Source organism: Amblyomma mixtum, chromosome 2 (genome assembly GCF_055824585.1).
Source record: "Amblyomma mixtum isolate Tamu chromosome 2, ASM5582458v1, whole genome shotgun sequence".
NCBI lineage: Eukaryota > Metazoa > Arthropoda > Arachnida > Ixodida > Ixodidae > Amblyomma > Amblyomma mixtum.
This window is the reverse complement of record NC_143013.1, coordinates 219183116-219205733: the sequence shown is the minus strand read 5'-3', so window position 1 is coordinate 219205733 and position 22618 is coordinate 219183116. Positions and strand designations below refer to the sequence as shown.

The 22618-nt window shown below is 46.7% G+C and overlaps 1 protein-coding gene across 1 annotated transcript in view; it reads right to left on the bottom strand.

The window, feature by feature from the left end:
* LOC149362609 (spliceosome associated factor 3, U4/U6 recycling protein-like) overlaps nucleotides 1-22529 on the bottom strand; it is a 64551-nt gene extending 42022 nt beyond the window's left edge. The window contains exons 1-14 of the mRNA XM_089573120.1: nucleotides 22372-22529; nucleotides 21808-21934; nucleotides 21593-21697; nucleotides 19489-19673; nucleotides 18656-18761; nucleotides 15233-15357; nucleotides 14238-14399; nucleotides 11269-11407; nucleotides 10495-10611; nucleotides 8428-8499; nucleotides 4959-5017; nucleotides 2931-3040; nucleotides 1417-1529; nucleotides 584-664 (exon numbers count right to left, since the gene is read on the bottom strand). Coding sequence (XP_089429246.1) covers nucleotides 584-664; nucleotides 1417-1529; nucleotides 2931-3040; nucleotides 4959-5017; nucleotides 8428-8499; nucleotides 10495-10611; nucleotides 11269-11407; nucleotides 14238-14399; nucleotides 15233-15357; nucleotides 18656-18761; nucleotides 19489-19673; nucleotides 21593-21697; nucleotides 21808-21934; nucleotides 22372-22524 — 1654 coding nt within the window. The 5' untranslated portion in view covers nucleotides 22525-22529. The remainder of the gene's footprint in view (nucleotides 1-583; nucleotides 665-1416; nucleotides 1530-2930; nucleotides 3041-4958; nucleotides 5018-8427; nucleotides 8500-10494; nucleotides 10612-11268; nucleotides 11408-14237; nucleotides 14400-15232; nucleotides 15358-18655; nucleotides 18762-19488; nucleotides 19674-21592; nucleotides 21698-21807; nucleotides 21935-22371) is intronic.
* Between the last annotated feature and the right edge of the window lie 89 nt (nucleotides 22530-22618).

Here is a 22618-nt window from a genome sequence, read left to right as displayed (position 1 = left end):
GCAATGCATGATGAAATGACAGTGAATATTGCTTTTGATTACCTGCATGTGATTAAGTATGATTACTGATTACAATTTTACTGTTCTTAGACATCCAGAAAATTGCCTAATTTCCACACTTTACATAGCCAACAGGAATCATTATTAAACCTGCTATCATTGCTTATGTTGCTGCAATGTGGTGGTTGATTGTACAAATTGCAGAACATTGACAACTTTCAGAATAGTGTGAGGGGTCTAATGTTAAAATTGCACTTAAGGTGTGATAGATGCTGTACATAGTGTAGAGCTCTCGTTCACCTGGGGCTCTTGAATGTGCACTGGTATCACACAACACACAGACGTTATTGCATTTTGCCTCCATCAAAACGCAGCCACCACACCCAGGATTTAACCTCACAACTTTGAGCATAGCAGCCAAATGCCCAAGCCACAAGTCGCCGTGGTGGGTTAATTCAGAACTTTTATCAGATGCATCCACTGTCTGCAAACAGTGCAAATGCATTAACATGAACTAAAAGAGTGCGATTTTAAGCAAGCACGTGTCACAATAGTGCCATGTGCCAAGTGGTCACTCTGCCACTTGCCTTTTCTCGCTTGTCGAGCACCCTCCGCATGTGGGCATTGTACTTCTCTGTTGCCACATCCAGGGTCTCCAGGGTCCCTGCAGAGCAGATAACTGTGTTGGCAAACACTCGGCAAGGCACTGCACCTCTGGCAAAGTGAGGGAGAAAGACCTATGCACAAGCTAGCATAACATACCTAGCCACAAATTACATCTGTTCAAGAACAATGATGACACTCATGACCACAATCTGCACAAGCAAACAGTTGCTACAGACGATCACAATGTGCCAGCTGATACAGTAGCACGCCACTGATGGTTTAACTCATAGGTGAATGCCAGTAAACACTGGGGGCTTAAAGAAGCATTTGATGAGAAACTGTCTGGTACCAACCATTAATAAAATGTTGTTACTGAGCAACAAACAAATGTGTTGACACTTCAGTGTCTGCATGAACAAGGCCCCAAGACTGACACCAAAACACAAACATGCTTCTTCACAGATTGGATAGCTGCACAATGTTGTTGCCAGCAATATTTATCACAATGCTTAAGAACACAGCAATACAATGACTATCCTCCTGAAAACAGCAATATGAGGTATTATAGTAGATGCCGCATGTATGAAAACATGCAATGTGCACAGAGCATAACTACAATAAAAATTAATCCAAAAGTGGACGCACTGCCACCATGCAAAGAGAGGTCCCTATGAAAGGAATGTGAGCAGGACAGAAGTTGTGCTTAGTAGAAAATGGTTAAGAAGGAGAGTGAACAGAAAGAATACCGAGAGCAAAAAAAAGAAAGCGGGAGATGGGGAGCGAGAATGGATGCAGCCTGGAGGCACCTGCCTTCCTCCCTCTCGAAGAGCAGCAGCAGGTCGCCTAGGCTCTCGGGCCAGTCCACGGTGGCGTACATGCCACGCAGCAGGGCCTTGCGGTAGTGCTTGTCATCACCAAAGGTCCTGCGGCCAAAAGATGGCGGGTTCACGCATGCCCAATTCAAGTGAACTGCCTGCCATCCACACTAACCCGCACATCAGCTGATGGTTCGGCTTATTGGGGTTTAACGTCCCAAAGCGACTGAGGCTATGAAGGACGCCGTAGTGAAGGGCTCCGGAAATTTCAACCACCTGGAGTTCCTGAACGTGCGCTGACATCGCACAGCACACGGGCCTCTAGAATTTCGCCTCCATCGAAATTTGGCCGCCGCAGCCAGGATCGAACCCGCGTCTTTCGGGTCAGCAGCCGAGCGCCATAACCGCTGGGCCACCGCGGCGGGGCGCACATCAGCTGATAAGGTTGTTAAACTCCATGAGGTAAACAGATCTTTTTGCCATGACAGCACACCCCACTTGTTCCATGCTTCAACCTAGCCTGGGCCATTTTCCAGCCAGGAGTGATGCTATTTCAGCTCAGCATTAATTGCCTCTGGTACAGATATTACCCCGTTTTATTATGATGATGATTAGACAATCACCGGGCCATGCAAGTAGCCCTCAATGAAGACTACGTCGACAAATCAGATATCAATAGTGCAGACTGTCAACATCTGGTCACGTCACGACACACGACTCTACTGTAGGTTGCTAGCATTAGCAAAAGTCAAGGGCAGGAGCACAGTGACAGGTTTCGCTGAGTTTAGCGTGATAGGCAGCACAGTATAAACATACATTTGGCAGTTTTTCTTTCCGCATCCTGGACTACTTCAAGAAATCCCTCACAGTCATTAAAGGTGCACTGAAGAGGATTCTGAACTTGTCTTTTTGCCGCGGGAACTCAATCTACACGTTCCCAGCATTCTTAGGAACTTCGATTTATTGCCCTATGTGGCCGATTTCCGTAATTAAATCGAATTAACGTCAGGCTCCCGCCTTTTTTTTTTTTTAATTCTGCCTCGTACCATGGGCGGAGTCGACCAACGCGTGGAGTGCCTTTCAGCCAGCCCCGTGGCGGCTTGCCGCCTGCCATCGACGGAGTAATACGTAGTAATCCGTAGAAGCAAATAGACTGCACGTATTTTTATTTCTGCGGGCTTATTTTGCGGCTATATTATCTGCGAATGAAACTATTTATTCACGGAAACCTAAAAAACAACATAAAGCAAAGCCTCCACGGAGCTGGCTGCAAGGCAATCCACGCGTTGGTCGACTCCGCCCACCGTACGGGGAGAATTAAAAAAAATAAAGGCGGGAGCCGGACGTTAATTCGATTTAATTAGGGAAATCGGCCACACAGGGCAATACGTCGCAGTTTCTAAGAATGCTCGGAACGTGTAGATCGAGTTCCCGTGGCAAAAAGACAAGTTCAGATTCCTCTTCAGTGCACCTTCAAGAAAAACAAGAGAACAAGAAAGAAGGAGGCACCTCTCGAAGTTTGCGTGATCCAGCCACGTCTGGGCATCAGTGGCCCGCCCCTGGTGGGTGATGTCATTCCACAGCTCGCGGGCTCTGGGCAGGTTGTGGCACAGCTTGGCCTGCATTGCCACCACAAAAGGCAAACCTTTCCATGTAAAGAACAGCTGCTTTCAATTCACTGCTCTCACAACAAGTTGCCGACACACATTATCACAACTCGATCGAGGGACATGCTGGAATTGAAATCCACGCTGAAACTGAAGTCCAAATATGTGTGAAAAAGAAAACAAAAGGAAATCCAGAAAATAATGAATCCATACCATACACACCTAATCATTTCATGCCCGATGAGAATGTAAGCTGCCCCTTTAGCTATTGGTGCACATAACTGTTAAAAGCTTTAAGGTTACAAGAACTTTAAAACACAATAAGGCATGACAACAGTGACTCAGATGTAATGGCCATGGTTCCGACAAAGGCACCTGCAACCAAGCGCCAAATATTACACAATATCACCCGACACAAATAAAGGAGTTCTCACACACCTGGTAAAACACCTTATCTGATGATATCATCAAAATCGCAAACAAGAGAAAAAATACCCGACCCTTGCATAAGTAGGTATGTAACAAATGCAATGATAATGCTAACCAGCGAGTGATCAAAAGCACCTGCATAGCCACACAGGTAAGATAAAACGTTGTCTGAGCGAGTTCACATGAATATAGAAGGCAAAACAGCTGCAACTAACAACATCTGGGTAACATGTGATTTGTGCCATTGCAACACAGCTTACCACTGTGCTGGAAGCAGGCTTCTAAGAAAAATTACTAGGGCTAGTGCACTCTACATCTTGGAATTAGAAATGACAATGCAAAGCAACGAATTGGCAGTGAAGTCAACGACACACAGTGCCACACTTTTCTGGCATGTCATCTGCTTGACTTCGTGGCCTGAGTGTTACCGTATATACCGTATAAACGCAAGTAAGGGCAGCACGCTATTTTTTTCCGGATTCGAGAGCCAATTTTCGGCCCTCCACATATGCGACATATAAAAAAAATCTTTTTTCCTTTAAGCAAAAACACTAATCAGGAAATGAGCGGCATTTATTCTATGTTTAGTCACTCGCAGAGTCTTCCGACTCCCAAGCTGGTGCTGTGCTCTGGTACATGCTCATCCCAAAGAAGCCGCGCAGCATGTCCGTTGTCAACGCATAGCTTTTGTTCCGCACTTCCATCACAGAGCAGAGCGGTTCTTCCAGTTCGGGAAACTTGCAAGGCTTGCCTCGGAAAGCGTGCTTTTTGCAGTTTGTGTTCCTCAATGCATCCATTTGGTTGCACCATAGTCGGACACACTTCTTGTCCACGTCAAATTTCCTGCCTGGCGCATGCTTGCCGTGTTCGCAAAGGCAAAATGTCGACAAATTATGCGCACATGAAGCAATTCTTTTGGCTGACTTTTTTTTTTTAGAATCGCGGGCAGTCAAGTTGGGGGTGCGGCCCTAAGAAGGGGGTGGCCCTCACACGAGCATATATGGTAATTTCCTATTCCAAGCTGTACCAACAAGCCCAGGCCTCTGCTTTAACTTACCAACCTGCATGTTTGGAACAAAACTTTTTAAATATTAAAACTGACATAAATCAGCATATAGAAAGGAGTAACTCCAACAACGTAACATGTCTTTGAAAATTTTTTTCTCATTTACAACCTGCTCAAGTCTGCAATCTCAGCCACAACGTGTAGGAAAAAGTGGTTTTCCACTACGCACTGCTCAAATCAAACAAGCCACACTGCCAAGTGCACTAACACAAAAGCAGAACACAAAACGATATCTACAGGTAAGAGATGCACGGAAATAGGTTAGGGTCATATGCACAAGAAAAGTGGACGTTGTTGCCCGAAAAGAGAAGTTCCAATAGACAGCCTCACAATACTACTGTACTCAAACACTGCTCAAGGGTGGCTTCTAAAAAAAAAAAAAAACACAACATGCTGGCTTGGCAATAACAACAAAAGTTTTGTGGCTGCACTTGCCTCCACTTTTGCCCAGTACTTCAGCACGGGGCTACATATGTCACCATCTGTTGCTGAATCTGAAAAAAAAATAATAACTAAATAAATAAATAAGTAAAAAAATGCCGACTATTATGTTACTTCCTGATGCGAAATTTGAGCACCAGGAAGTAACAAGGCACAGACTTCGAGCAAGACATGTATGTACAACTATAGACAACCGATTATTTTTCCCCCATATTCCTTCTTCAAGAAACGCTCCACTAACAGTTCTTGACTGTCATGAAGGGAGCTTTGTGGACGGAGAAATAGATGGATATATGCTCTACTTGCTGCACCAATGCCTGGTTCTCAAAGACGAGGTCTGCGCAAGTGAGGTCTGCAAGGTCTGTGCAAGTATTTCGCGAGGTTGTCACAGCTGTGGGAGCCATAACTTACGAGAGCGAGAGGAACATGATGTTCTCCCACATAAGTGGTAAGAAATTCCCGCTTGTCCTTATATCTGCATTAAAGTCCCCAACCACCCTGCCACCCTGGCAGGTGGCAGCCTTTCCCGTACAATACTGTCAATGCCAAAGCATGCAGTGCACATCTGTCACAATATTGTCAATGCCAAAGCATGCAGTGCACATCTGTCACAATATTGTCAATGCCAAAGCATGCAGTGCACATCTGTCACAATGTTGTCAATGCCAAAGCATGCAGTGCACATCTGTCACTTAGCTTACAGCAAGATTGAGGTGTCCACTGTTCCAAGAGGGCAGTTATGCCCCTTCCCTCTGGTTCAGCTGTCCACCCAGATGTGTGAGACAGACAGTGCGCATTTCCTCAAAAACCAACTTACAAATTCACTTAGCTTACAGCAAGATTGAGGTGACCACTGTTCCAAGAGGGCAGTTATGCCCTTCCCTCTGGTTCAGCTGTCCACCCAGATGTGTGAGACAGATAGTGCGCATTTCCTCAAAAACCAACTTACAAATTCACTTAGCTTACAGCAAGATTGAGGTGTCCACTGTTCCAAGAGGGCAGTTATGCCCCTTCCCTCTGGTTCAGCTGTCCACCCAGATGTGTGAGACAGACAGTGCGCATTTCCTCAAAAACCAACTTACAAATTCACTTAGCTTACAGCAAGATTGAGGTGTCCACTGTTCCAAGAGGGCAGTTATGCCCCTTCCCTCTGGTTCAGCTGTCCACCCAGATGTGTGAGACAGATAGTGCGCATTTCCTCAAAAACCAACTTACAAATTCACTTAGCTTACAGCAAGATTGAGGTGTCCACTGTTCCAAGAGGGCAGTTATGCCCCTTCCCTCTGGTTCAGCTGTCCACCCAGATGTGTGAGACAGACAGTGCACATTCCCTCAAAAACCAACTTACAAATTCACTTAGCTTACAGCAAGATTGAGGTGTCCACTGTTCCAAGAGGGCAGTTATGCCCCTTCCCTCTGGTTCAGCTGTCCACACAGATGTGTGAGACAGATAGTGCACATTTCCTCAAAAACCAACTTACAAATTCACTTAGCTTACAGCAAGATTGAGGTGTCCACTGTTCCAAGAGGGCAGTTATGCCCCTTCCCTCTGGTTCAGCTGTCCACCCAGATGTGTGAGACAGATAGTGCACATTTCCTTTCCTCAAAAACAAATTTACAAATTTTACCCTCCACTTTCCAATAGTTCACAGCTGTGGGAGACAGATACTGCGCATTTCCTTTCCTCAAAAAAATACCGAACACACTGGAAATTCTAAAGTGTGCTTGGCGAAAGCCTTGTGGTCAACCTGCTGCTGCTTCCCCAAACCAAACCGCTTGGTGTGGAATCACTGGGCCACTTCGGAGCTATGTTTCTCACTCACTCAACTGCAACCAGACATCTGGCGAAGGAGCGGCAGTGTAGCTGCCACCGCCGTGCTCGTTCTACCCCTACTGTGTGACCACATGGTTGCTATGCACAACTGTGCCCCCACTGGCTGGCCCCCCCCCACTGGCGCTCTGGTTGCTAAGGAGGGGAGGAGGTTGTGCTTTTACCCTCTCCTTTCCAAACTCCACAGCTTAAAGGGTGTCCACTACTGGTTACAACAGACAACAGGCGACGCCCAAAAACAGAACCACAGAAACCTAAGAGCTGCACTCTAAAAATAAGCAAGCAAGGAATCAAGGAGTTGTGCTGAGCAGCAAAATCACTTTTTGGGTTAAGAATGTCATCACTAGCTCTAAGAGCCTAGATCAATGTAAAACATAGCTCATTTCCCTGAAATTTTCATGGACACATTTAAAAGACACATACGGTGTGCTGCAAGCACCCAACATTTTCCAGTTAAACAGCTTACTTTCCAATTTTCAAAATGACACCCCCTCAATGAACTGGTATGCTTACTCATTTTTTAATTAGCGTAGAGTGGACGCTCATTAATTCAAGCTCACTCAATTCGGGGAACCCGGTTCATTTGAACTGGTGCTTTGGTACCGTCGACATCAGACCTTCCAAAAAGGCTCCCATCATCTCGAAATCTTCACAGTTGAAATTACTGCTCCCCTTCGAGCTAAAATTGTCAGTCCACTGTGCCACATTTTTAGACATCTCTTCCTTTTCCCCTCACAAGTATACATATAGGTCCTGAGAACATGCAAGCCTGTTAGAATGGATGCCAAACTGAGCGAAAGACACAATGCAGGACCTCTCCAGCTCTCGGTTAACGGGGGACATGGGTCTTAGAACATTTTTTTTATTTACACACCAAATGTAATGAAACTGCACAGACTTATTCAATTTTTTCTGCTGATTTCAAATATGCACTTCGTTTATTTCTAGGCCAATTAGTTCCTGAGATATTAATATATATCATGCCATTGTCTGCTGAAACAATAGAAAAAAAATGGGCCATCAGAAATTTAATTTTAATATGTGGATAGATACTACAATGTGTGAGGAATGCAACGCTGGAAGCAGTTTTCAGTTTTTTGTCCATGTGGTCAAATGGGCTTAATAGCTAGTTTTCAAGTGAGTTAACCAGACACACAGTGCCAGAAAACACGACACACATGAAACTAACTACTAAGCCCATTTGTCCACACGGACAAAAAAACTGAAAACTGCTTCCAGCGTTGCATTCCTCACACATTGTAGTATCTATCCACATATTAAAATTAAATTTCTGGTGGCCCATTTTTTTTTCTATTGTTTCAGCAGACAATGGCATGATATATATTAATATCTCAGGAACTAATTGGCCTAGAAATAAACGAAGTGCATATTTGAAATCAGCAGAAAAAACTGAATAAGTCTGTGCAGTTTCATTGCATTTGGTTCCTAAATAAAAAAAAATGCATTAAGACCCATGTCCCCCCTTAAGCCACACTGAATCCCTGATAGCGAACAGTGCAAGGCATTCACAGCCCTCCTGACAGGGCCACTCTCTGAAGAGGGAAATGAAAGCACAAGAAAGTGGTGCAAGCGGAAGAAAGTGTGAGCATACCGGCCACACTGTTTACTCACACTGGGTGAGGTGCTCCACCGCTCTCTGAAAAGCTGCTCGCAGATCTTCCAGGTGGGGAGCCAGCAGTTCATCTGCAGAGGCAATTATTACCACTGCTGCATTTAGGTCGTCACAAACACACAATTCAAGCGCGCACAAAAAGAAAAGAGCACGCTGTCAGTAGAAAGGGCAGAAAAAAAGCTTGCCTGTTCCAGAAAGGAGAGTGAACAAATTGCAAGTGAAGAAATGCAAGACCCAGACCTGACCACACAAACAGAGATTAGTAGGAGTAGAGAAAAACTGGCATGCCCATACTCCCATCGGGGGAATGCGAGGCTAGTCAAGCCTCGCATTCCCTCGATGGGAGTATGGGCATGTCAATGGGCTAGGGGTGGCGAGGCTTGTCAAGCGGTCGTAATGACTGCTTTTTTCTTGCCGCCCTCAGTTTTTGTAAAAAAAAAAAGCTGAAATAAATTTGATTGATTGGATTGATTGATTGGATTGATCGATCGATTGATTGATTGATTGAGGCAGCAACCCGCACTTACGTTCCAGTCCCTGACTGCATAAGTTACTGGCTACTGCAGCCAAACGCAAATATCAGAACTTGAACTGACTATGGCAAAACAGAGGAAGCTCTTACTACCACTATTTGAGCGAGTGTTCATGGACAAGCCCTTGCTCTCAAAGCGTCACTATCGCCAATGAGGCACCGCACTTTTGCGAAAGCAGTAGCAGTTGCTTTACTTGAACGCTCCAAATGTACCGTGAGGAAGTAAACTTGATTCATGAATCCGCATTTGTGCATTGAGCAACTATTTGAGGTCAAAACGTAAACAAGAAGTGCCTTCCAAATACTGCCTTTTTTTGCATCGGGATCACCCTGGAATGCAGAATCTGTGTGAACCAAGCCACACATACCGCATAATCAAAAGCAAGAGCACTAGAAGTAACAAGCTGTGAGTACTGCCTCTTTCATGGCTCCCACTACAGCTCATCCTCAATTCACCAGTTGGAATCATTACCAGGAAACTAGGTGACAGCTTGTTCATAAATATGTAGTGCAACCAATAGAGTAGCCGACCGATATTTCGGACTCCAATAATTCGGACTAGCGTGATATTTCGGACTTCGCTGAGGAACCGTCGCACAGCTCACAGGAACGTGTACATTTTCACCGATATTTCGGACTTGGCGGTGTCTAAACGTTCGAATTTTCGGACTAAAATAGACGCCAACAATATTGTGGTGATCGTTTTTCAACCGAAATTTTGTTATTTCAACCTAATATAGACGCTAGCGGGCATCGCTGTTACTACCTACCCGTTTGCCGCCACCGTGAAAGGCGCCATCTTGGATTTAAACGGAATCGGCTCGGCTAGCTCGGCGGGCACAATCGGACTGGCTTGAATAGGCTTGGCTATTTGTTCTCCATCGTTGCCATTCGAGATAATGACATGCTTTCCATTGCCATCGAGATAGCCTACAACAGGTGCGCGATCGCATTGAAAGGAGCAGCAAACGCGGCAGACGGGGTAGGGGGAGAGAGGGGACTGCATTCAGAGGCGCTCGCTTCCGCTCGAGTCTTCCCGTGGGTTACCTCTCGGTCTTCGCGAACGTCATTGCTGCATGCAAACCGACTGTTCTTGCTTCGCGCAGCGAGTGCATTCATTCGCAGCATGCCCGCGGCCGCGTCTCACTATCTGGTATGATGTGATAGGGCGCAGCCATGAGGAAAGCACGGCTATGACACAGATAGAGTCTAATAGTATCGCTTGCAGGCGGAACATGGGAAGCGGCGATTTTCGCGATTTTGAAAGCCGGTTTTTCGCAGAAAAGTTTATTTTTTGAAGTTCACGGATTTTTCGGACTGTTCGATTATTCGGACCATTTTTCGGGTCCCGCCAAGTCCGAAAAGTCGGTTGGCGACTGTATTTAAGGTCTCTGCCACTAGATTTTTTTGTTTTCTTTTTTCTTGTTCTCATAATCGTCAGGAGAGATCATGACCTTGCAAGTGCAAATTCCAAATTTGTGAACCCCAAAGCAGGCAATGTAGTAGTAGCAGTATATAGTAGCAGTATACACACCCCCCGTGGCTGACTTGGCCTCCACGCGCCTGCGCAGGTAGTCGAGGAAGGCCAGCCAAACCCGCTGGTAGTCCTGACCCTGGCTGAAGCCAGCCTGCAAAGCTTGCTCCACAGTCTCTGCAAGAGGGAGGGGGGGAGAAAAAATAGGAAACATGGCAGTCAGCACCATGAGTTTGTATCAACATCAAGTGCATTGCTGTCTTGCTGCCATCTGACACATTTTTTTAACTGAAAAATTACGCAGTAGGTTAGGTATAGGTTACTGGGGTTTAACGTCCCAAAGCAACTCAGGCTACGAGGGACTCCGTAGTGAAGGGCTCCGGAAATTTCGACCACCTGGGGTTCTTTAATGTGCACTGACATCGCACAGCACACGTGTGGCCTCTAGAATTTCGCCTCTATTGAAATTCGGCCGCCCCGGTCGGGACCCAACCTGTGTCCTTATGGTCAGCAGCCGAAGGCCGTAACCACTGAGCCACCGTGGCGGGGCCACGAAAAAATCCCCACCTAGGAGGCAGATGTGCTACTTAACCTAGACTGTGAGCAAACTGCGTGGTTGCTTTCTTGTATTCTTTCCGTATTATTACTCCGACCTTGGATTGACAGCTTTAGTTTTGCCATGGTTCCGTTTCGTTTTCTCACCATGGAGAAGAAGGATCAAGAAGAAGGATTCTCAGTCAGACACGAAGCACTGTTCCCCTCTCTATCTCATGCAAGTATAATCCAAATGCTGCAAGTACACAATCTGACAACATAAAAGCAGAGCCGCCTGACCTTTGACCTTATCGTGTGAAGCATGCGAGTGCTCCAGGGCCTTGAGGTAGGAGGCCCAAAGGCTGGAAGACCAGGGGCAGTTGCGTACGGACCGCTCGTGGCAGGGCAGGGACACCGAATCCACCTTCAGCTGCGTGTCCTGCAGAACAAGGCGGAAGAGCTACGGTAACCCACACAGCCCATACGGGCAAATACATACAGCCAAAAATGCAGCCTCACAGAACAACACTGTGGGGCCTCAAAACTGAGCGTGCGAAACAAAATGGCGCAGTCGCCACCCTGAACGATGACGCCAACTACTTGTTTATTGTCCTCATGAGACCAACAAAAAGGTACTCACCAATCCTAGCATCATCTCCAAAGACCGCTTCCCAAAAGCACAAGGTGTTTAGAGTAGCAAAAGCAACAAAGGAGACCTCGCGTCTTCAATACCATTCACTTGGGAGATATTACAACGCATATTATGAGCTCCACTCAACAGCAGAATCAAAAAGGAGAAGCCCATAGAGAGACATCATTATACAGACAATCTGCAACAATCTACAGTGTAACAAAAGTGCACATGCCAATGCCACGCGTTTGAAAGAAAGCACCCTTACAGCTTTAGCGTTAAGTAAGGATGAATGAAGACTACAGAGTGCCTTCTTAGACAGCTCTGCCTTGTCACTCTAAGCAGGGCTTGGAAGCCAGAACAGCAAATATCATCAATGGAGTTGCCAAAAACACAGTTGGATCCAAGTCTTCACATAAAGTTGGCAACGAGCAGGCCCATTCATAGCTGAGAGCAAAGTCCCCTGCTATACAGACAGCCAAGTAAAGCCTGCATGGTTTGGCAAGTATATTTGGAGCCAATCCAGAATCTGGTCTGTTTTTGTGGTATTGTGGGGCTTAATGTCCCGAAGCAACTCCGGCTACAAGGGATTTTGACCGCCACGGGTTCTTTAGCCTATTCTGACATCACACAGTACACTGGCCTTTGGCATTTTGCTTCCATTGAAATGCGACTGCTGCAGCCGAAATCGAATCCGCGTCTTCCGCATCAGCAACTGAGTGCCATAACCACTGAGCCACCGCAGCGGCGCAAAGCCAGAATCTCACCATAGCAATCCCAGTCAACGGACTGTTGTAAGGACAAGCCGGGGCTGCAGCTAAAGTCTCCCATTCACACGTGTATTCATGAGCAAACAAAGTTTCTGGCCCACTGATCTGGGGAACAGGCAAAATGTGTTCATGCCGTCAAATGTTTAAAGTGGTCTGCCGTCATATGGTTTTCTCCAGTTCAAGCAGCAGACTAAGGAGATGTTTAATGAGAAACAGCAGGCATGCACGTACAGTTCAGAAGTCTCTGCTCTTCCGTTTCCCTATGCACGAGAGAACATTCACATGCATAAAAAAAATCTGGAAGTGGAGAGCTCTTCCAGTAGCACTTTCAACTCATCATCATCATCAGCCTGGCTACGCTAAATGCAGGGCAAAGGCCTCTCCAATGCCTCTACAATTAACCCTGTCCTTCGCCAGCTGTGGCCACCGTATCACCGCAAACCTCTTAGCTCTGCACAAACCCCCAAATGCCCACACGCAACGACCAAAAGAAACAGATTTACCATATATACTCGTGTAAGGGCCGTCTCGGAGCAAGGGCCGCAACTCCAACTTGGGAGGTAATTAGAAGAAAAAAAAAAGATCACCAAAAGAATTGCTTCATATGCGCATAATTTTGCCTACATGGTATGTTACACTGGGAGCTCACAAACGATAACTGCCTGCGACACACGCAATGACCACTGATGTGTTCAGGGATCGGGACCAGGGTCTTCACCGCATTAGGGCGAAGCAGCCAGACTACGGAGAGAAGCCTTCGGGAGAAATAGCAAGCTGGAAGGTTTATTTTACATTTTGTACAGTAGCAAGTAGACCAAAGTCAGAAAATGGGGGAGGATGATCTGGCACCCCAGAGATTGCTGCTTAAATGCAGTTCACATTCCCCAGGCACCCAGCCAGGGAATCTGATCTCTGGTTGAGCGTCCAATGGGCCGTTAGCGTCTTCTTAGGCTCCGCCCTCCCCACGTGGCCGCGCACACCGCACACACACACACACACACGGGCAAGGAGGAACTTGGCGTCTCTCAGTCGCGAACTGTTTGACCAGGCCCAAAGGTCGTTCGCTGCTGAGTGACGATCCTGATCGATGGGGACGCGAGCGCTGACCGCTCGCACCGGTGACCTCTTCAGTTCGGTGGAAGGGACAAATCAGCCGTGTTGCCCCTCCGCTTTGTCTGCTGCTCACGGCGCACGAGGGAAATGAGTTGGTGGCGCCGTCGCCCCCGCCGTCGTCGCCACTGGGTCTCTTCAGTCAGTCCACGGGCAGTCCGGGAGAAACACCGCGCTCAGCCTTCCCGGCGAAGGGGATTAGACGCCTTTGTGTACGCCGACGTCGTCGCCCCACGCAGTGTCTCTTTTGTCTCTCCCGAACAGCAGCGCTTTCCGTCGCAGTAGCCTGATGGCGACCGACTGGCTCGCCTGTTTCCGCTGCCAGTCCCCAGGAGCACAGTTCGGCACCAGAGCTGCAGTCAGCATCGCCGGCGAAGGGGATTACAGCCTTTGTCCGCCGACGCCAGAAGCCGCCCCCAGGAACCCTTTTCCTTGCGTCTTCTCCGAAAAACAGCAGCGCTTTCGGCCGCATACCTGACGGCGCCTGACTGGCTCGCCGTTCCCCGCTGGCTGGGCCTCCGATCATTACACCACGCATGCCTCATCCCAAGCACCAGTCTCCACCTAGAACCGTGACCTTGCAGTTCCGCAGCACTGCTAACTCGTCTTGTGCGCTTGGCGTTCGCACCAGAAAGGACAAAACATTATGCTGCACAAAAATCTCAAATGGGGTGCACCAACATAAATGGAGGGAGAAAAATGCAGCCTTTACACAAGTATATACGGTACGTGTGCGGCCAAGGAAGAAAAGCTCGTACCAGGTAGGCCATGTAGCGCTCCCACAGGTCAGCCACCAGGCAGTGCTGGGCCAGGGCACGCTCGTACAGGCACTGGATGCGGGCAGGGTCCCCTTGCCCCTGCTCCCACTCAAGGTAGGGCAGGTACAGCGACAGGTCAGGCACACCAGTGTCCTCGCACAGCTGCTCGGGAAAAAAGATAGGTAGGGGAGGAGAAACAGGACTACTGGATTAACCCCACAATGCCCACCGTCTCACCTGTGGTACGAAGTGTAAAAATGCGAGTAATTTCTCATTTCAGCTCGTACAGCTGCACGAATTTCCACCTCGCTTTAACAAACGGTCTTTTGCAACATGTCCCTCAAAGCAAGGTCAAAGTAGACCAGCGACCAGAGATTCAAGAGGTCTCCTGAACAACAAATTCATGTAAAAGCTAACCACAATGGCAAGAGAGCTTACAATTTCGGTGGTTTCAATGCTGCATTCACTGATGGAGAAGTCGTAAATTATTCTCTAGATTTACTGCGCCTGCCTACATATTTGTGAGCAGTTTTGTTGTGCTCAGACAAGGGACTATTTATGAAGTCCTGGAAGTTGATAGCTTTTATATGACACCTTCAATACCTGGGCGATACACAGTAAAGCTCAGAAACTACAAAGCAATACCCTGCAAGCACTGAGGTGCCAATTTAGTAAAACTAGAGTAAGACTTTGCGTGGTTTTGGTGGACATGGCAATCAGGCTGAAGGCTGGAACGGGCATGCGCATTCTACTCCAGCCAGAGCGGCCGCACTTCAAACCACGAAAAATAAAAAGCTCGTGCACGAAGATTACGTTGCATGCCCCAAAGGGCCCCTACGTTGAGAAGTCCGTTGCTAAAGAATTCCAGTAGAGCAGCGATAAGAAATACCTTTGCATCACCTGTCAAAGTCAAAGTTTTCAAAATGGCTGTGCTCATTCAACGCTACCAAAACAGTTTACAAAAGCAAAGCTCTGCAACGAGCCCCGACACTGACCAGAGCAGTCTCGTACTCCTGCACTTTGTCCAGCTTCAGCTTGGCCTTCTTGTACTGCTGCTCCACGGCCGACTCGATGGGCGCCTCGCTCCACTCTTTCAGCTCCTGGTACGTTTTCTCCATGCCTGCACAAGCCACAGGGGGGACAGACAGTTGGTGTTGAGCCCCACAAGGCGTTGCTGGTCGTTGTTTTTTGCATTTTTCTGAGAGGAACAATAAAAGGGTGTAAAAGCCAGCACAAAAAAAAAATTGGCTGTGATCTGACCAATGGCCATCCCGAGTAGAACTGCCCAAGCAGTGCGCGGCCGCATCTCAGGGGGCACTCTGACTGTCTAAAGTGTGCGGCACCACTTTGACTGCCTCTGTGGCACTGGTGACATCACCACCGGATGATCTCACACATAATTATGTACTAATTACTAAGTAATGACAAATTACTCATTAATGGCTAATTACTGATTGGTGACTAACTGCTAATTAACTGCTAATTAATGGCACAGTGTGTTGTAGCACTGCCAGCACCATGCCTTGCCCTTTGTATGCAACACTTTTTGAGGAAAGGAAATGGCCCAGTAATTCATGGACACCTGAACCACACTGTACAGGACGGGAGGAAGTGGCAGTGAAAGAAGAAAGAGGGGCCATAATGAAGAAAATGAAAATTGTATTTGAGGAAAGGAAAGCAGTAGCTGTCTCACACTCTTGAAATCACTCACACCTAGCCTAGGGCTGCTTCTGCAACAAAATGGCCACACCACAATCCCAACAGCATCAGCCAAAAGTCAGGACTGCAATGGCAAATGCCCCTCGAAGGCTGGTAGTGAAGCATCTTTCAAGTATCTTCACAACATTTTTAGAACAACATAGTTTACTGTTTGACAGTATAATGGTATGAGTACACCCTATCCATATTTACTGCTTAGCAAATACAATTTTGAAGATGGAGACCATTTCAATAATGTGCACACGCTGTGAGATTTTTGGACTACGGTCTATCTTAAAGACGTCCAACTATTTGCAGAACTCAAATACTTCCACTTGGAATAAACATGACTTTAGACAATACCTATCAAGGGCTGCATGGCTAACAAAAACCATTTACACCTTCGCACACTGGAAGAAGTCGCATTGAAGCTACCTGCCTAGACCTGCAAAACATATTCAATGCACTCCACACTTTCAACCTCCTAAAGAAAATGTTTACCTTGGTACTGACAAAAAACATATGCGTAATCAGTCGCGTCTAAAAAACAGAATGAAATTCATAAAAGCGCACAGTGCAAAGTGTCATATATAACTTCAGGTGTCACTCGAGAGATCATTGCTGGTCCTCGTCTTGCTTTTAAGCTACATAAATGGCCCCTCAGACAGGCCTCGCATGGGTGTCACATTCAGTCTATTTTTCAGAATCAGGTCAAAGGTTTCAGGTCGTGAACATAGGGCCTCCCTCAATACGGCCCTAAACACTAGCCATGACTGCTGTTTCAGAGAGAAAACCTTACTAAACCATGCAAAAACAATTTGCATAGCAATAACCCGAAAAACAAAAATATAATGCCCATCTATTGAGAGCATGCAGTAGCACGAGTTAGTTACTTTAGTATTTACACGTCATACAAAGATTAGCATTGCAGCATGCATGAACAAAGTTACTAGCTGAGAAGAAAGCTCAAGCTTTGTCTTTTAAAAATAAGATCAACAGCCAATCTGCTTTCAGTACACCCCACACTAGAGTATGCTAGCAAGGTATGGGATCCATGTACAAAGAATCAAATAACTAAAATTCGGAAGAGTCAGATGCATGCCGCTAGATTCAGTCACAAATGTACTGCCGGCGACAACTTTCACAGTGGCAGAAAAAAGCTAGATCAAACTTTCTTTCACCTGTGAACAAAGGTAGCTTTCACTTTAGCACAGGGCAGTAGTATATCTGAGAAAACATCATTGCTCCTGAAATAAGTACAGTGAAATACCACCGGCATGAATTTCGAGGAATCTTGAGGAAATGTTCATTTAACTGAAATGAGCGTGTAGCCACTCACTGTGATGAATCGAAGTAAATTAGAAGCATTCAAATGGTTTCTAAAGGCACTTATTTCACAATACTGAAAGCTTCACACACGTATCATGCCCTTGGCAGCTGTGAGAAAATGCAGTAATTTTCTGCTCAACTTAAGTGTTCCCCACTGTAAACGTCAAAAACAGGATAGGTTTGTCTGTGTTTTTGTGTACCTTTTATTTGATACAAACACCTGTTCAGTGGCAAAAGAAGGTATGACCAGCTTGGACAACAATCGTCCAAATATTCGCTCTCGGGCCTGAATTGCATAGTACTGCTCCTCGTGCACCTCTGCCATGCACGTGACTGCACTGCACAATGAAAGAGGCTGCGAAGACCCTTACCGTTAAAGAGCAGTGGTTCTTCCCAATAGTGTGAAATGCATTAAAGTAATCCGAAGGAATTGTGAAATACCATGAATCCTCAACAGTTTCCGCCTCAGAAGCACACGGCTGTTGCCTATTTTTTTTCATCAAATAAACTTAGCATGATGCAAGCGGTTTTGACAGTTGTTCTGCCATCAACCTGATAACTTAATCCTTTCCAGTCAGGTGTCATTTGCCAACTGACTACCGCACCGGTCAGCATTCTTTTGGACCTTCTACCCCCCTCGCAAAGAAAGGGAGTGCCATGACATGATTTGGTTATAAACATTTATTGGTTATAAACATTTATTGAAAACGTATCTCTTTCAGTTTTCATTGAAAAAAAAAAAGTTCTGGAGGTCGTCAGTGCATAATTTATAACAGTCACTTCCCGGTGTGTTTTTGCTGCTGATTGTGCATCTGCACTCTTCCCATTCGCTATTGAAACTTGTGCCGAAAAAAGCACATTAGTTGTCTTCGTCACTAAAGTCATGTTCGCTTTCTACAAAGTTGTCAGACAATTTTCCGTAAAATACGCCTATCGGAACGGAACTCATGTCACATACTATTTTTGGCGCCTATTGATAACGTCAAAAGCATGTGACCAAAAAATATTTTCCAGCGGTATGGTGCTGCCATCCTTTGATAGAAAAGCCAAATAGCTAATCCACAGGTTAGAACAAATCTAACCAGATGGAGCACGAATTTACGAACAAAAACAGCAGGCAAAACGTTGTGTCAGGCCGTGCCCGACAACTGACTGGACGGGTAGTTACCCACTGTCAGGCAATGCCGGACAAATGACCGGAATGGGTTAACCTCCAGATAATTTGGACATTGGGCATTTTTTCCACTTCCTTGAAGTCCATATTTATTAGGTTTTACCACAACAGAATATATGTCACGCACAGAGCTGCACAGCAGCAGTGGCCTGCTGGAACACTTTTAAAGAGAGCGCACTGAGAACAGCGACAGCCGTGCAGAGAGAAGAGAGCTCACCAAACAGTGGCACTGAGAGCTGCCTCTTGAAGAGGTTGTAAACACGATTCCGCTGGTCAACATACTGCTCCCGCTGCTCCTGTGAACTCTCTTCACTGGCACCGGACTGCAGGGAACAGAGACAGGTTTTACTACTACATGGTTAACCTTTAACAAACATGGGACAACCGACTCCTCACCTACACTAATGCTCCACAGATGCTGCGTTCATTTGCTTTCTAGCACTCCAACAGGATAACATGTGTGTGTGTTTATGCTGCTGTTCCCCACAGCCTCCATGATACGCAACTTGTTTTTTCTATTCAGCACATAACACCCCCTCGACACATAACCAACCGCCAGGTTTTGGCATCTCAGTGACACCTCAGCTGCCTGTGTACTGGTCCAAAGCCCACTAGCAAATATTCCACCTTACTTCAATGCATGCTGAATGGATGGTCCGAGGCACATAATGCAATGGGTCACACTGACTTTTCAATTCCAGGGGCTTCCATCAAATCGTAAGCTCTCCCAGGAAATCACTTATGGCACTTACCACCTCGAGTCGAGCGCGATTTGAAGGTTACCACATTTATTCCGGCTGGAATCTGGAATGAATTAAGGAATATTTCCTGGCGTGACGGTGACTTAGTCCACAACAGACATGACAGTGCAGGTTAGAGGAATCCTTCGGCTAGCTAAGCACATGTATTTGCTGCAGCGTTCTTGCGACAATAAACTGTGTTCGAGCAGTTTAATCTGATTAGCTTAAGCCTGAAGTGATCACCTTCAAATTGCGCTCGACTGTACATATAAGAGTCAACTATGAGCATGTAACGTGAACGGCCACTCACCTGTACAGCAGCCAGGAGGCAGACCTCAAACTCGCGGTAGGCCTCCCAAAGAAGGGAACCCTGGGAGACGTGCAGGCCAGCAGCAGTGACGGCACGCTCAAACACCCGCCGCACCCGGTCGAGCCCTTCCTTGGCATTCATCAGGCCAATGGAGAACTGCGCATACTCCAGCCAGAGGGCCACCGCTGAGGGGCCGTGCAGGGGGAAAACAACAGCCATGAAAAAGAAAGAATGAGAGCTACGTAGCCAGGACTACAATTCATGCTTTAACAACAACAAAAAGAAGAGGCACAACTGCAAGTGGTGTCCATGGGCACCACTCAGCGACTACTGTAGCTGTCAATTTTCCTATACTAGCTTTGTCCCATTTCGATATGCTGTCGTTGTTTTTCATGACCCTTCTCCATTTCACTCCATCCTTAACCCATTCCCCCTCGATCTCTCTCATCCTTAGATCTTCCTCCACATCATATCGCCACTTCTCCTTAGGACATCCTCTGGGTCTCTTCCCACCATTCATTTCATCACATTCTTTCCAATGTATTCGTTGTCCTGTCCGCATTACATGACCAAACCACCACAGCCTTACTTCTTGGATTTTTCTTTCAACATCTGTGACTTCGACTGTCCTTCATATGTGTCTGTTCTGTGTCTTTTCTTGTGTTTTTGAGTCTTTTCTTGTCACTCCACTATCCATCTCAGCATCCTCAATTCTGCAGCTTCCATTTTTTGCATACTGGCCTTCTTTACAGGTATCGCTTCGGTTCCATACAGCATTGCTGGCCTCACCACTGTTCCATAGATGTGGCCGTTCAGCTAAATAGGGATCTTCATGCCACAAAGGACAACTGAAGCAGCCTTTCAGTTCTTCCATCCTGCTTCGATTCTATGGGTCACTTCCCTTGCCGTGTGCCCCTTTTCATAAACTGAGCCAAGGAACTTGAAATACACTGTTATCTTGGTTATGGTTTCCTGCAGGCTTAGTTGTTTACACTTTTCCTAGATTATAAAGCCGTGTAGTATTTTGTCGATTCTCAGTCCTTACTCCTAGTGTTTTCCTTCAGGTCTCCAGCTTTAAGCCTCTTTCACATGCAAGCGAAAATTCTAGCAAATCCTGCCACCGGGGCAGAAAAACCTGTTTTGAGTCATTGCGGCGGTGAGCGACGAGGTTAAAACAAGTTGGAAATTTTCGCTGCGATGCGCCGCTCAATGGCTCAGTCGCTTGCATATGAACCAGCCTTTACTTTTGCACTCTCACTTATCCTTGAGTGCCATGCTATATCACCAGCACAGAGTATGCTGCATGGTACTTCTCTAACCTGCTTAGTGAGGTCATCCATTCCTATACTAAAGAGGAAAGGGTTCAGTGTAGAACCATGGCGCAGTCCCACAGTCATATAAAACTCCAGTTTCATCAAGGCAGCTGCAAACTTTTGTCCTTCCTTGTCAATGCATTTCCTGAATATGCCCGACATATTTCTCTGGAACAATCTTTTCTCTAAGACTTCTCCATACTACTTTATTGCAGGCCTTCTTCCCATCTAATCTACAAGTATGATATAAGCTGCTTGTTGGATCTTGCAGAAATCTTCTGGCACCTAACTAAGGCCAAATATTGCACCTGCAGACAACTTCCCTGGTATGTGTCTAAACTGTTGGGGCCCAATGCTAACGTGCCACTCTGACAACAGAAGTGTGGCTGCTACAGCACAATGAAGCAAAACAAATAGGAGCCAGTTCAGGCAGTGCGGAACCCACATTCACTGTTTGTCGGCTCAACAGCCCGGCCTGGCCCGGTGCTCTGGTATCTCCAGGCGAACAACCCTCATCCACACAAAAATTCACTCGTCTTCACTGGAATTGAGTTCACACATTAAAGGGAGGGCATTAAAACATGGCCTCCCGACATCCCCACCCACGCTTTTAGAAGTACCATCAAAATAAGTCTCTTTATGTACACATGCAAGCATTCTTTTGACTGTACCATATGAGACGAGCAATGGCCAACCGTACGTGCCCTCGCCGTACCCACCTACCCCGCAGCGCCTAGAAGATATCTGTGACAACACCTGCAAAAATGGAGTCAATTCGGGGTGTAACTCACACAAGTAGTCCTGGACAGCTCGCTCGAACAGGGACATCACTTTCTCCTTGTCCTCGTCGCTCTCGCAAAGCCTGCTCTCGTCCTTGATCCACTCCAGCCACAGATCTGTCGGTAAATATCATGGAGCGCACTGCGGTGTGAAAACCCAATTCTGCGCTAGGGAGACGTATAGCTATTCAAGGCACTACCAAGCTGCCTGTGTGTCACCGGCTTACCCGGTGTCAAAGGGAAGACCTTGGCCATCGCCTCCCTCGCATCCCGCAGCTTGTCAAGGTTCCCGGTGTTGCGCAAGTAGGCGATCAGAGCTATGTGGCTGTCATAATGGTATGGATTGGCAGTCACCTGCAAGTAAATGCACATCAAGTTTGCTAGCAGTGTACGGATTATTGTGAAATCCCGGGCTGGTGCCACGCAAGGAACGCGGCTTCCAGCCAGACAAGTGAAGGGAGCAGAACAGTAGGACCATCCACCGGTACGCGACGGTACAGGTCTATGGCACTGAACGCTCATGAACGCAAACCAAGATAAGAATGCGTAGTCACTTTTAAATCTGCTCAACATACACGAAGTGCGGAGAAACACTGCATCCACTTGTTGCGTAGAAGTTGCGAATGACAGCGATCAAGTGACAACTGCCACTCCCCGGAACTGTCCGTTCGATCGCAATAACTTTGCCATACAAATTAGGAGGCGCAATAACAACGCTGCGCCCGCACATTAAACGTCAACAAGGCAACGTGCGTCCGGCACACGAAAGTAGCGCATGTTGCTGTTTGTACCTTTCCTTGCAATTCTTCGATTTTTTTCTCCTCTTCAGCATCGATGTCTTCGTCACCTTCCGAGTCAGAGCTGCCATCAGACATAGCATCATCTTGGTTATTTTCGTGGTTTGCTTCCATCTCCTCGCTTAAATTACTTTCAAGACCCGCCATGTTGTTTGAGAGGCTCAAGAACCCGGCATGGAAGGTAAAAACGTGACAATTTTGAAGCTTCCAAAACTAAAATGACTTCTAATTTTACATTAAT